This window comes from Eulemur rufifrons, chromosome 29 (genome assembly GCF_041146395.1).
Source record: "Eulemur rufifrons isolate Redbay chromosome 29, OSU_ERuf_1, whole genome shotgun sequence".
NCBI classification, from domain to species: Eukaryota; Metazoa; Chordata; class Mammalia; order Primates; family Lemuridae; genus Eulemur; species Eulemur rufifrons.
This window is the reverse complement of record NC_091011.1, coordinates 32,955,672-32,971,473: the sequence shown is the minus strand read 5'-3', so window position 1 is coordinate 32,971,473 and position 15,802 is coordinate 32,955,672. Positions and strand designations below refer to the sequence as shown.

General features: G+C 33.6%; 1 protein-coding gene across 1 annotated transcript in view; it reads left to right on the top strand.

Moving 5' to 3' along the window:
• The window catches only part of HDAC9 (histone deacetylase 9), an 830,046-nt gene that overhangs the window by 674,371 nt on the left and 139,873 nt on the right, over positions 1 to 15,802 (top strand). The window contains exon 16 of the mRNA XM_069462244.1: positions 597 to 704. Within this exon, the coding sequence (XP_069318345.1) occupies positions 597 to 704 (108 nt within the window). The remainder of the gene's footprint in view (positions 1 to 596; positions 705 to 15,802) is intronic.

The window sequence follows — 15,802 nt, the reverse complement described above, 5'->3', positions numbered from 1 at the left end:
CCTTGCAGCTTACTATTGTTAATGTTTAAAGTGTGAGGACCACACACTCCTTCCATTTAGCCGCAGTTGCTACTTCCTACTCACCGACTGCTACTGCTACCTGCCTAATAATTGTCTTTGGCTCCCTGTAAACCTGCAGTCAGAAAGGTATTTGAATTTTCCCCCTCTAGCACTTGCAAATCCGATTTTTATGTATAACTAAGTGCTCTTAGTTTTTACTCTATCTACTACTGGGGCCTGGTTTCTAGCAGGCCTGTAACTAAGCCAGATCCGGCCTATGTAATGCTGTTTGTAATGAGAAATCTAAACAAGGAATGGCAGTGAGGCATGGCAGGAATGTGTTTCCATTGGAGAAGTCAGTGTAGGGAAAAAGTATAAGCAAAGCCATGTCCAGAAGGCCTTTTCAGCTGGCCAAGACGGAAGACTAATGTTATTGTACCTAGGCTGTTCCCCTGCCAGCCCTTCCTCACAGATTTGCTTTCTCTCTCTCTCCCCCTCCCTCCAACTCCCCTCCCCCTCCCTCCCTCTTTCATCTCTTCCCTCTCTTTCGCTTTCTTCTTCTGTCTTTCTCCCGGCTCTGCTGACTGTTTGCTCAGGTGGACAGTGACACCATTTGGAATGAACTGCACTCGTCCGGTGCTGCACGCATGGCTGTTGGCTGTGTCATCGAGCTGGCTTCCAAAGTGGCCTCGGGAGAGCTGAAGGTGAGGTCTGGGTTGCATTAAGTGTGGGAAATCCAGAAAAGAAGCTGAAACAGAGATGTTGTTGTTTGGGAATTGTGGGGAGTGTGGTGTGGTCATAAAAGGAAGGAGGCGGAGGGAAGAGGGCAGGGGGATGGCCACAAAGGTGTGATAATAACTGGTCTGTAGGTGGGGAGTAGCCTATCCTGCTTGCAGGGCCTCCCTTTCTTCCAGAAAGCTCTGCAGTCAGGGCACTCTGGTGTGTTTTTAAGAGCATAGACATGGTAAGGAAAGCTATGGTTCAGGTTAAAAATACTCTTAGTATATACATATCTGCCATGCCATCCTGGGATTCTCTTTTTAAGAGCTTTTTAAAATATGATTACTGAGTAGTATGTAGAAGCTCAGAATACCACCCAGAGAGAGGGAGGGGGAGAAAGGTAAATACCAGACGGGAAGGATTGGGAGGAAGAAGGAAATTGTTGATTAGGAGGGTAATGATCCAGAGTATGTTTTTCCATGAAAGAACTTCAAAAATGAGCTATGCTTTATTGTTCTTTTCTTTTTATGGTCTCTTCTCTTCTACATCATATGAAAAGAACAATGTCCAAACCCCAACGTTTCCCAGTCTAAACAATTTATAAAAGCCAGAGACCTGACAGACGTTGACATTTTATTTGGTATTTTAACAGTGCTATTTAAAGGTATGCCATGTGCGTCTTGAATGCAGTTACCCCAATAAACTTTGTTGGTGCTAACACGGCTTTTTAATGCACTAGTTCACACACTTCATGATGCAATCTGGGTGGTGATTGATTTGGTATTTTTAGCAATCCTGGGCTTAAGGGAAATATATTATGACCCACTACATATGCGCTGTGAGTTTTATTAATCTAAGATAAATCTAATTAAGATTATTTTTCTTTCTGTGTAATGAATTTTTATTCAATGACGCCTGACAATTCCATTTGTGATTAAAAATGTAGGGTGGGAATGTTCACTTCACAATGCATTGTTTGTCCCAGAGATCTTTGCTCTAACTCTTTAAAAAGTCAGAACCTACAGAAATATAATTTTGATAACGTTAGCTGTATTTAAAAAGTGCATTTGACATGATCGGTATTCAGGACATTGCTCATCTCAGGGGTTTTATGGGACCATTAATGTGGTGCTTGTTACTCAGTCTTTACTTTTGGTAATGAGCAATTAAAAAATGGAAAGGAATCAGCCCAAAGAGAATTATTATGTTAGCATTCACAATTTCTAATTATTTTAAGTGTGTGGAAGTTTAGGCAATAATTCAGAAACCTTCTCAAGTAGAATGCCAATATATTACTTATACTCATCAAAATCATCATTATTAGCCTCACTGTGTGCACAATTGCCAAATGTAAGCATGAAGATAGTTGAATATAAACTTAATTTCATTTTAGGAGGCACCCATTTAAAATAGCCAATTACAAACAAAGCATCAACAACATATAGCAGGGACATGCTGACCACCAGCTGTACTAACATTGGCTATTTATTTATTAAGAGCAAGGATTTGTACAAATGCTTTTTCTCCCCCCTGATTAAGCAACCAGCAGGCATGGTTGAAAAAGAAAAGAAAAGATTAAAGAAAAAGAGTCAGCCTAAGAATTAAGAAATCTTGGTCCTGGCTCTGCCACTTAAATAGTGTGCTATTTGTGGCAAATCGTTTAACTTTTCTGGGCCTTAGTTTCCTGTTCTGCACAATCATCTAGGTGGAACTGAAAATGTTGAAGGTCCTCTGTGGCACTGACATTCTGAGCTATTTGCAAATTAAAAGTGGATCTGATTCTTAATTATGCACACTATGACATACCAAACAGTAGATATTCCAAAATTTTAACTTGCTTTGGTGAACATCCCAGATTGTGCAACTGGGTTATATCTTTCTGATTGTCAAGTCCAAAGTCTAAGTCCAAGTCAGGCAGAATTGTAACATAGGCACTGGTGCCATGCTGATAGGTTAAGAGACTGAACCCCTCCCCGTGGTTGCTAATAATTTTAGTGGGCCTACAAAGATGTGATGTGGAAAAGGTAGAAATCACAAATGATTTAGAGCCATAGAGGATGGGAACTCAGAAGATAAGAAATGTGCACAAAAAAGGAAAATGCCAACGACAAAATTTGATTACCTGGAACTTTTGCTTGATGGTGAGCTTGTTCATAACAGCCCTCCTAACATTTGACAGGTTCTGTCCTTTCTTCCCCTGTGGGTACTAATGAGCTGAAGGAATTAGAAGAATGAATCTGGCACAAGGGGTGGGTTTCATGTTGATGCTTAAATAGAAAATGTACAACAAACTATATCAGCAAATCAGTGTATTATTGGCACAGAATGAACATGCTCAGTGGAGTTCAGTGGAAATTTGGGGGACTTTTAAGATTCCCAGGTTATTTAAACAATATATTTAAAACTTACACAAAGAGTAAATTCCTCAAATCTACAGATACCCAAATTGGCTGCTTCTCAGATTCTGGTTTGAAGGAAAAAAGAATATTCTGAAATATTGAAATGTTTGATGTATTGGAAACCATAATTGGAAGAACAGTTATGTCAAAATGGTTTTATTATTATAGGGCATTTCAGAAAGTGTGTCTAGGACATAAAAATACCTATAAAAGGTGGATTTTTTTTTAACTGTTAAATAAAAAATGGATCAATACTTATAAAGATTTGCTATAAAGGTTTTCACTTTGATGCTATTTTAACAATGCTACCATGTCTTCATAAAAATGTTAAAATTTCCTTAGCTGTCTGTACATTTTTATCAAAACAAACAAAACCAAAAAAACTGTTGAACACCTGGTTATCTGAATGATGGATGGATTTCTTTGAGTGGATATTGTGATGTCATGTTGCTAATAGTACCTGCTATTCATCTACCATTATTCTCACAATGTACTGTTGAAGTAAGTACAGAACCACCAATAGGATACTGGCTCAAAAACATCAAGTAACCTTTTAAGATCCTGTACACAGGTTAATAAATAATAAAGGCTGTAAATCTCATAATTCTCTGTTCCCTTTTAACCACTCTATCAGGACTTTCTTGTACAGGTAGCACAAATATATGTAAGAGAAAAAAGGTTAAAACCATTATAAATGGTCAAAATTCCCTCTTTTTATTAATGTAAAATATTTGGTACATATAAAAATATAAGAAGTTATATTCTCAAATCACAAAGCACAATAATAAAATAAATACCCGTGAATTCTTCATCCAACTGAAGAATAGAACTTTGCTGACACTATTAAAATTCTCTCAGCACTTATTTCTTTCCTATCTTTCTGAAACAAGGTTAGCCATTAATCTTTTTCATTTAAAAAATTATTTATTTTCCTCTCTTTAATAGTTTTAAACATGTTTTTGACCTCTATAAAAATGTAATCTTATTGAATACATTCTTCTTTAGCTTTTTTTTTCTTCCATAAAAGTATGTTATGAGGATTTATCCATATGGGTATATGTATCTGTGATTCATTCATTTTTATTGCTATAAAATATTCCCTTTGCACCATAATTTATTTATTTATTCTTCTATGGTATGTTTTAGTTGTCTCCAGGTTTTGGCTCTTTTGAACAGCGCTATATGAATATTCTTGAGCATGCCTAGTCTTTCACTGTGGCATGAGAAAGAGTAAAACAACCAGCTCCTAGGCAAGTCACACAATAAATTTCAGTAGGTAATGCCAAGTGGAATTCCAAAGTCATTTTTCCACAATGATGTCAGCAAGAATGTCAGTTCAAATCTCTGAAAATTCTTTTCTCCATAAAAGCAATGACAAACTTACAAAATTTGTCAGGATGATTCTTTTTTTTTTTTTTTTTTTTGGAAACTCTGGAAATTAACCAAAGGCTTCCAGCAACTCAGAAAGCGTGTTTCAAAAAACAAATCAGCTGAATCTTGGTAAGAACAGTGAGCTTTGTAGTATTTTAACTCATCATATTCTCATATTTCACTTTCTAGCTCCATAGGAGCCTTAACAAGTAAGAGCTTGTATCCTCAGTGAAAATCAATAACTTGACAATCTTGGGGAGGCTGGGGCCAGGGGTTTGAGCTCCTTCAAAGCCTCAAACCTAAAATATTGTCATTATTTGGCCTCTCTGGTGCTTCCCTGCAAGACCTACTTTCAAAGTTTTCTTTATTTGGCCTCATGTGGAGTTCAGCCAGAGTGAAAACCTCTTTCCCAGAAGTATTTGTTGAAAACAATTAAAGACAATTGATTAACTTTATGGCTGCCTGAGGTAGTGGATAACAATGTGGCAAATAATAGGCTAACCAAAAGCTTCAAAGAAAAAACTGAGGAATGAGATAAGCATAAGAACAATGAAAAATCACATCAAATTCCCAAGAATCTAGAAGGCCACATGCATGATAAGCTGGGTCCATGGTCAGGAATGATCCTGAAAAGGTCCTAAGCTCTCATCTCAAGCTGACTTTAAGGCTCTGCTCACACAGGAAGTGAAGGCCAAGGTGGATTTATCAGCTGCCTGACTAAGTATTTAAAGTGTGCCCTAACACACATACACACACACACACACACACACACAGCCCCTTGACAAGGGGCTTGGGGACTATTGATTCCAGGCATTTAAGGAAATCTCTGTCCAATCATTAATTGACTATTAAGCTAACATATCAGAGAATTCAGTACCATATGAAACATATATTACAGAATTAGTTCAGAAAAGTCACTAAACAAACAAAACAACAACAAACAGAAACGACAAACCCTGGGGAGATGTGAGAACGTGATTTCCAGTGTTGCCATCTAATTTTGTTTAAAATGTCCCATTTTTCAACAAAAAAAAATTTTGAGACAAGCAAAGAAACAAGAAAGTATGGCCCATACACAGGAAAAGAAAAGTCAGTAATAACTGTTCCTGAAGTAGCTCAGGTGTCAGACTTATTAGACAAAGAATTTAAGTCAGATATTTTAAATAACTTCAGAGAAATACCCATGTTTAAAGGTTATATGAGAATATATGTCTCTGTGAACAGAGAACATTCATAAAGAGATAGAAATAAAAAAAGAACAAATAGGAATTCTGGAGTTGAAAAATGCAATAACTTAAATGAAAAATTTACTAGAGGGGCTCAGTAGAAAATGTGACCAGGCAGAGGAAAAAAGCAGCAAAATCAAAGATAGCACAATTGAGATTATTTAGTCTGAAGAACAGGAAGAAAAGAGGAAGAAGAAAAATTAACAGAATTTCAAAGACCTATAGGACATGATCAAGTGTACCAACATATGCATAAAAAAAGTACCAGAGAAGAAAAGGGAGAGAAAGGGACAGAAAGAATATTTGAAGAAGTAATGGCTGAAAACTTTTCAAATTCAATAAAAGCAATAATTTACATGTCCAAGAAGCTCATGAACTTCAAGTAGGATAAACCCCAAAGAGATCCATATGTAGACAAACCATAATGAAACTGTTGAAAGCCAAAGATGCATAGAGAAACTTGAAAACAGCAAGAGAGAAGCAACCCATCACCTATAAGAGTTCTCGATAAAATTAACAGTTGACTTCTCATCAGAAATCATGTAGGCCAGAGAGAAGTGGAGTAACATATTGAAAGTGGTGGGGGAAAAAAAAAAAAAAAAAACACTGCCAACCAAAAATTATATACCTAGCAAAACTAACCTTCAAAATTGAAGGTGAGTTTAAGACATTTCCAGTCATGCAAAAACTAAAAGAACTCATTGTTAGAAAATCTAGCAATGAATTCTAAGAAATTTAGTGCTGCTCTTAAAATATGAAGGTGTTTTTCTGTTTGTAACTATTTTTCTCCTCTTTGATTTAAAAGACAACTCCATAATCAATAATTATAGATCTATGTGAATAGGCACACAGTATATAAAGATGTAATTTGTATTACAATAATAGCACAAAGGAGAGCATTGGGAATGTAGATAAATAACAACTAAACAAAGTTTTTGGATATTTTTAAAATTAGTGTGTTGTCTGAACTAGGTTGTTAAAAGTAAAGATGTTAATTGTGATCCACAGGGCAACCATTGGGAAAATTACTCAAAAAATATATGAAAAAAATCACAAGGAAATTAAAATGGCACACTAAAAAATATCAACTTAACTCAAAAGAAGGTAGTGATGAAGGAACAGAGGAACAAAAAAGACAACATACAGAGAACAAGTACCAAAGTCATTGTGCCAATTTCAACTCCCACCAGCAACATATAAGATTTTTTAATGCTCTTCATTCTTACCTATATTGGCATTTTAAGATTTTTTCAGTGTTCACCAATCTTCTGGTTGTAAAATACCATGTAAAAATGATGTTAATGTGTATTTCCCAGGCTAGGGATGAGATTTAGCATTATTTTTCATTTAGGTTTCTTCTAATATAAATTTTCAAATGTCTTTTACCCACTTTTTATATTGAATTGTTCATTTTCTAATTAATTTTAAGAAATTTTTTATATATTCTGGACACAGTTACTCTCTCACATTTAAGTATAGTAAATGTCTTCTCTCAGGTTGTGACTTATATTTTCATTTTTTAAAATCATGTATTCCAAGAAGACAATCCCTTAGTTTTCTTTCGTTGTTATTCTATTTTGTATCTTGTTTAGGATATGCTTTCTAACCATGACGTCATAAAAATATTCTCCTATATCTTTTTTTAAGTTATGATTTTCACAGTTAAGTCTTGAATCCATTTAGAATTACATTTTTGTATATCCTATGAGGTGTGGATTCAATTTCTCCTTCTCATCCTTTACCTTTTTTTTCCTTTTAATATGGCTAATCAATTTTATCAGCACCATTTCATTAAAATGCTCTCATTTATCCACTGATATGTAATGACATGTTGTCACATACCTAATTTCCCTATAAAGTTAGTTCTGTTTCTGGGATCCCTATTTTACTTCATTGGTCTATTTGTTTATCTCAGAGTCAGTACCACATATTGCTTGATACCTGAGCTTTATAAGCGGTCCTGACTACCTGATAGGCTAAATTTTTCTACCTTGTTATTCTTCTTCACTATATTTTGACTTTGTCTTTATTCTTAAATCCGTAGTATAGATTCTGCTTGTTATTTTGCATGAAACATTGTGAGAGGTTTTTTTTTCTTCTTGAATTGAATTCATAGATGAGTTTGAGGAGAACTGATAGCTTTAGAATATTGAATCTATTTATTTCTGAGTATGTTATATATTTACATTCATTTATACTTTCTTTGACTTTTTTAAATCTAATTTTATAATTTCTCCAGACAAATAACATTTATATAGCTGTAATTCATGTTCTTAAAAAAAATTTAAATGGCATCTTTTAAAAAATTACATTCTGTGTTTGTTCTGATGCTGTTTATGTTTTTGCTAATAGAGTGGCCAATATTATTGCAAAGCTAGTAATAATTCATCTATAAATTATTTGGGATTTCTGTGTATACATAACATCATCTTCAAATAATGACAATTTCATTTCTTCTTTTCTAATAATTATGCCATTTTAAATTTTGTATTTCCTTATTACATGGGCTAAAATCTCTGATATAATGCTGAAGACAATTGATGATAGTGAGTATCTTGTGTTTTCCTAGATTATCTGTTTCACCATTAAATATTAAGTTTACTAAAGGTTAATATAAATATTTTCATTTTGTGAAAGAAACTACCTTCTATTCCTACTTTTCTAAGATTTTCTTTCTCATCATGAATGGATTCTACATTGTATAAAATGTTTTATTCTACAGCTATTGGTATTATATGATTTGTATTTAATTTATTAATATGATGAGTTATATTGACTGATTTTTAACATTAAAAATTTTTATATTCATGAGATAAACCTACCTTTGTCTTGATTTATTATCACTTTTTATACATTTCTGCATTTGACTTACTAGTATTTTGGTTAGTATTTTTGCTTGTATGTTCATTACTTAAATTGGTCTGTAATTCCTACAAAGACCCCACCAATTTGAGGCATCAAGGCTTCATGAAATAGGTTTGAGATTGTCTCTTTCTTTCTCCACTTTGGAGTTATGGTTTGGGTAAATTTGGCCAATTCATTCCTTCAGGGCTTAGTAGAACTTTCCACTAATGCTATAGAGTCCTGTTGTTTGGGAAGATTTTTATTTAATAAATAATGCCTTAATTTCTTTCATGATATAAAACTTTGAAATTTATATTTTTGGAGACAATTTAGGAAGGCTATGTTTCATCTAGACATTTAGACATTGGAACTAAGTTTTCAAAATTACTTATTTGACAATTTTACAATTCTTGTAGAACAAACTTTTGGCTTTTGTAGATGTATTTTATATTTTATTAATTTCTTCTATTTTCATTATTTCTTTTGTTTTATTTGGGGGGCCTTCTATATTTCTTTTAATAATTTTCAAAATTGTCTATTTAGCTCATTATTTTTCAACCTTTAGTCTTCTCTTATATATCTATTACAGCTATAAATTTTCCTCTAAGTACTATTTGAGTTACATATTATGTGTTTTATATAAAGAATTTTCAATAGAGTTTGATTATAACATATCTTATTTTTTGTTGTCCCTTTTTGGAGACATTAGTGCATTAAAAGTGTGTTTTTAAACTTCCAAACAAATGAGTGTTTTAGTTATAGCTTTTGTTATTGGTTCAACTTAAATATAAGGTATTCATAGGATTTGGTCTATATCATACTAATTCCTAGAAGTTTGCAAGACCCATTTTATTGCTTAGTGTTCCTGCTATTTGTAAAATGCTCTTTGTATGCTTGAATATAATTTGTATCCACATATTGTTGGGTGTAAAGTTTTATATGTCAATTAGCGCAAGATCATTGATTATTTTGTTCAAATATTCCATATTTTGCCGCATAATCCTTGCAGGATTCTATAATGGCTGCTTGAAATACATTATTAAAGTTTCCAAATATCATGACAGATTTGTTTATTTATCCTTTTAGAGCTATTAATTTTGGCTTTAGATATTTTGAAACTCTGTTATTAGGTATAGAGAAAATAAGATTATTATATCCTTTTAAAGTCTTTTATTAGTATTAATAAAATATTAAGTAAGTATTAATAATTATCTTGAGTAAATCTTTTTGTCCTCCATTGTGTTTATACAATATTAAAATAGCAAAACCAGCTTTTTTTCCTTTTCTAGTATTTTCCTGGTTTATCTTTGACCATCCCTTTACTTTCAGACTTTCTCTTTATTATACACTAGATCTGTATTTTATAAACAGCACATGTCTCAGTTTATTTTCTAATATGACCTATGTATTCTAATTGGGGTTTTGATTCACTTATATTTATTAAGACTTGTAATATACTCAAATGTATTTCTATCATCTTATTTTTTTTCTCTTTCTTTCAGTATTTGTCCCCTATCCTTCACTCACCTCTTGCTTTGTTTTCAATTGAATTGGTTTTCATTTTTTCTCATTCAATTTTACCTGCATCTTTTTGCTGAAAATATATACTTTATTTCTATCATTTTGGTAATCACCTTTTAAAATTTAACCTATTTAACAAATTCTAAACTTTATCACTATCTTCATCCTCCCCACTAACAATACAAGAACTTTGGAATGTTTTAAAGCCAAAAGCCTTGCCCTAAGTTATATGCTATTATGTGTTAGTACTTTACCTTTATTTTTAAAATATAACATCACTAATGAGATATTATTATACTGCTTAAAGCCATCAATGTTTTTTTATACTTGTCCATATATTTACCATTTTCCTTATTCACCATTTATCTTTGTATCTTAAACCTACATTCTGGGATTGTTTTCTTTCTTTTAGGACATTTTTTAGAAGTTTCTTTAGTGATGGTTGCTCAGTTTTTGTTTATTTATGGTGTCTTTTTGCCCTCATTCTTGAAAGATAGTTCTGCTAAGTACACAGTTCAAGGTTGACAGTTTCTCTCAGCACCTTAAAGATCCTTCATACTTTTCTGGCTTCTGATTTTGATAAGGAAAAATCAGCTGGTAGTGCAGTTATCGCTTTTTGTAGGTTTTCTGTTTTTTTCCTCCCTTGTTGCTTTTAATGTCTCCTTTTTGGCTTTGATGTTCTATATTTTGCTTGACATGTATCTAATAGTGAATTTTATTGAGTCAAGTTGTTTAAAATACATACATATTAGGAAAATTAAAATTTAATGCATCCCATTGATGAGACTTTGTGATACATCACCTGCATCGGACTGAAAGTATCCTTGCTGATTTCAATGATTAATTATTCATTTATAAAACAAATATGTCTCAAGCACCTATCATGTGCCAGAAACTAACTAGAAATATCAAAAAATACTGTGGTGACTGAGACAGGGAAATTAGATGTCCTATTGGAGAGCAGTGATAAGAAATAAACAAATAGACATATGATACAAGTTTGTGTGTATCATATTTAAAAAAAAAAAAAGCATGGAAGAGACCTTCAGGAAGACTGAGGGGGAGGGCTAACTCTGTTAGCCTGGGATCTCAGGATGGGCTTAGTAATAGGGAAAGACCTGCACTGAATGAAGTTAGGGAGAAATCCCCACATGTGGAGATGTGGGGAAAGAACATTCCACACAGGAGAAAAGTAAATATAGAATCTCTCTTGTTGGGTAGGTCAAATAAGCAAGTCTGGACATGTTTAAGAAACTGCAAGTAGTCCGGTGTGTCTGGAGGTGAGTGATCTGCAGAGGGGCCAGCAGAAGATGATAGTAGACAGAAAGTATGGAGGATACATATGCATATGTAAATAACATTAAGAACTAAAATTCTGTTTCTAATAGCTTAGGAAATGAGAATAGCTATGTTATGTACTGGCTGTGGATAAGGAAAGGGGCACTCCCATTTCAAATACATTTTGCCACCAATTTGACCTTTCCTAAAATATTATATTTTTGTCCACCCTAAAATGGTACAATGAATATAGTATGGAATGGAATATTTGTGTGGACTCCAATTTTGATCCAGGTACCAAGCTGAGGACAATGAATGTTAACTGTGTAAACTAGATACCTGTTCAACTAATTCATTAAAATACAGCCAAATATTGAAGTAATCAAAACAGCATTGTACTGGTATAAAAGCAGACACAGAGATCAATGAAAGAGAATAGAGAACCCAGAAATACAGCCAAATAACTGTAACCAACTGATCTTCAATGATGCAGATAAAAGCATACACTAAGGAAAGGACACCCTATTCAATAAATGGTGCTGGAAAAATTGGATAGCCACATGCAAAAGAATGAAAGTGGATGTCTATCTCTCACCATATACAAAAATTAACTTGAGATGGATCAAAGACTTAAATGTAAGACCTCAAAAAAAAAATTCTAGGAGAAAACCTAGGAAAAACTCTTTTGGATGTTGGCCTGGGCAAAGAATTCATGACTAAGACCCCGGAAGCAAATGCAACAAAACAAAACTAAATAAACGGGGCCTAATTAAACTAAAAATCTTCTGCAGAGCAAGACAAATAATCAACAGAGTAAATAGACAACCTACAGAATGAGAAAAAATATTCATATATACATTTGACAAAGGACTAAAATCCAGAATTTACAAATAACTCAAACAGATTAGCAAGAAAAAAAAAACAAATAATCCCATTAAAAAGTAAGCAAATGACATGATGAGATTATTTTTCAAAAGAGGATATACAATGGCCAACAAACATATGAAAAAATGCTCAACATCACTAATCATCAGGGAAATGCAAATTAAAACCACAATATGGTACTACCTTACCCCAGTCAGAGTGACTATTACAAAAGAAAAAAAAAATAGATATTGGCATGGGTGCAGTGAAAAGAGAACACTTATATACAGTTGGAAGGACTGTAAATTAGTACAGCCTCTATGGAAAACAGTATGGAGATTCCCCAAAGAACAAAAAGTAGATCTACCATTTGATCACCAATCCCACTACTGGGTATCTACCCAAAGGAAAAGAAGTCATTATATCAAAAAGGCACTGGCACTCATATGCTTATTGCAGCATGATTCACAATTGCAAAGATATGGATTCAATCTAAATGCCTATTAACTGATGAGTGGATAAAGAAAATGTGATACTCACACACAAACACACACACATACCCCATGAAATATTACTCAGCCATAAAATGGATGAAATAATGTCATTCTCAGCAACTTGGATAGAAGTAGAGGCCATTATCCTAAGTAAGGTAACACAGGAATGGAAAACCAAATACTTCATGTTCTCACTTATAAGTGGGAGCTAAGCTATGGGTACACAGGGGCATACAGATTAGTACAAGGGATGTTGGAGACTCAGAAGGGGTAAGAGGGGTTGAAGGAAGAAAAACTATCTATTTGGTGCAATGTACAGTATTCAGGTGATGAGTACCCTAAAATCCCAGATATCACCAGTATGAAATTTATGCATATAATTAAAAACCACTTGCACTCCTAAATCTATCAAAATACACATTAAAAATTTCAAATAACAAAAATAAAAATAGCCAAATAAGCCTGCAATTATTTTACCTAATCCAGTTCATCTAATTCATGTAACAAAAGACTAGAGATCATAGATGTGATTGATGAAAGATTCTTTAAAAGGAATTTAAATATTTTTATTTTTTTGCTCAGTTCCCTTAGTATGCTTTCCTCCCACCTAAGCCAAATGTGCAAGAGAAAGGGAAGGCGTCCAAGGAAATCACTCATGTCTGGAGGAGTAGCTTTTCAGCTTTTAGCTTGATTCATGTTGAATTTGTAGGATCACTCTAGACTACTACCAGGTTGGGAGCTTGTGTAAAGATAGAGGAATGTCTGGGCTCGTCACCTGGAGAAGTGATAAGTGGAGAGCTGGCTGAAAGTGCCCATGTGGACAGGTCTAAGAAAGAGGGGCGAGTGGCTCCATGGATTCTGAACCTGTTGATGGGGAAAGGATTTGTTTTCTCCTCTGTGGGTAGAAACAAATTTGAATCATTTGGAAAGGTTCTCACTAAGGAGGGCTGCCTGCCATGGCAAAAGCCCCCATTAGAATGAGACTGGAGGAGGGTGAAAGAGCTGATGAGGGCTCATAAGGTCAGCCAGACGGTGCAGTGAAATTGAACCCTTGTCTTACACCACACACAAAATTCAACTCAAAATGTAGTACAAACCTAAATATAAGTCCTGAAACCATAAAACTCCTTGAGGAAAACAGGGAAAATTTTCTTTGATATCAGTCTTTGCAATGATTTTTTTGCATATGACCTCAAAATCATGGGGAACAAAAGCAAAAATTGACTAATGGGATTATATTAAACTAATTTTTTTTGCACATCAAAGAAAATAATCAACAAAATTAAAAGGCAGCCTATGTAGTGAGATAAAATACTTGCAAACCGCATATATGGTAAGGGGTTAATATTCACAATATGTAAGAAGCTCATATAACTAAATAACAGGAAAAATTTTAAAAAATAACCTGACCAAAAATGTGCAGAGAGCCCGAATAGACATTTCTCAAAAGAAGATATACAAATGGCCAACAGGTATATGAATAGGTACTCAGCATCACTAATCATCTGGAAATGTAAATCAAAACCTCAAGGAGATACTTCATGTCTGTTAGGATGGCCATTATTTAAAAACTCCATAACAAACATTGGCAAGAATGTGTAGAAAAGAGAACCATGGTACACTATTGATGGAATATAAACTGGAAATTTGCCATTATGGAAAACATTATGGAGATTCCTCAACAAATTAAAAATAGAACTGCCATATTACCCAGAAGTCCCAGGTCTGGCTACTTATACACAAGATTTGAAATGGAGATCTTGGAGATCTTGGGAGTTAACCTGCACCCCCATGTTCACTGAAGCATTGTTCACAAGAAGCAAGATATGGAAACAATCTAAATGCCCATCCACAGATGAATTTATAAAGCAAATGTAATATATGCATACAATACAATATTTTTCAGCCTTAGGGAAGTAATTCCTGCCATTTTCCACAACATGGAGGCATTATGCTAAATGAAATAATCCAGACATTTATATGCGGATTCTAAAATAGTCAAACTCACAGAAGCAGGGGTAGAATGGTGGTTGCTAGGAACTAGGGGGAGGAAGAAATGGAAAGGTTATGGAATTATTATTAATAAAAGAAATAAAAAAAGAAACAACATTTTATTGAACTCACATGGATAATTTAGGGTAATTTTCTTATCTCAAGGGCTTTAATCTTAATCACATCTGCAAAGTCTCTTTTGTCATTTAAGATAACATATTCACAGATTCTGGAAATTAGTAAGTGGACACCTGTGAAGGACCATTCTGCCTACTACAACCAGTTACTAAAAATTCAACATAGATTCCTTCTTTAACATTCTTGCTGTATGTGGGTATAAGCAGTCAATAATCCATTGAGATATTTTTCAGAAGTAGATAATATAATTTATATTTAATCAAGGTATAGTGTACATTGAATAGAACACATAGATTTTCAAAACTATGATGTCTTTTCACAAATGTCTATATCTGGCTACCATCACAAATTATAGGATAATAAAATCACGCAGAAAGTTCCTCCATGTCTCCTGCCGGTTGCCCTAAAGCCAGCATGCAAACGTTGATCTGATTTTTCTCATCATAATTTGATTTTTCCTTTTATAGAACTTCATATATATGGCAGTATACAGTATGTAGTTTTTTCTAGGTGGCTTCTTTTACTTAACATAATGTTTATGTGATACATCCCTGCTGTTGCATGTATTGGTAGTTTGTTAACATTTATTGCTGAGTAGTATTTTATTGTATGAATATTATTCACTTTGTTGATTCATTCCAGTTTCGGGGTTTTATTAGTAAAGCTGCTATGAAGATACTTCTCCAAATCTGTTTTTGGACATATACTTTTGTTTCTTATGGGTAAATGCTTAAGAGAGAAATAACAATGTTACAGGTTAAGTGCATGTGTACCTTTATAAGAAAATTACAAATTATTTTCCAAAGTAATTACCATTTTATTTAATATTTGTAGAATCTGTAATTTCACCTCTCCTATTCCTGACAGTGGTAATTTGAGTCTACTTTCTTTTTGTCTGATCAGTCTGGCTAGAGGCTTATCGATATTATTGATCTTCTCAAAGAATCAGCTTTTA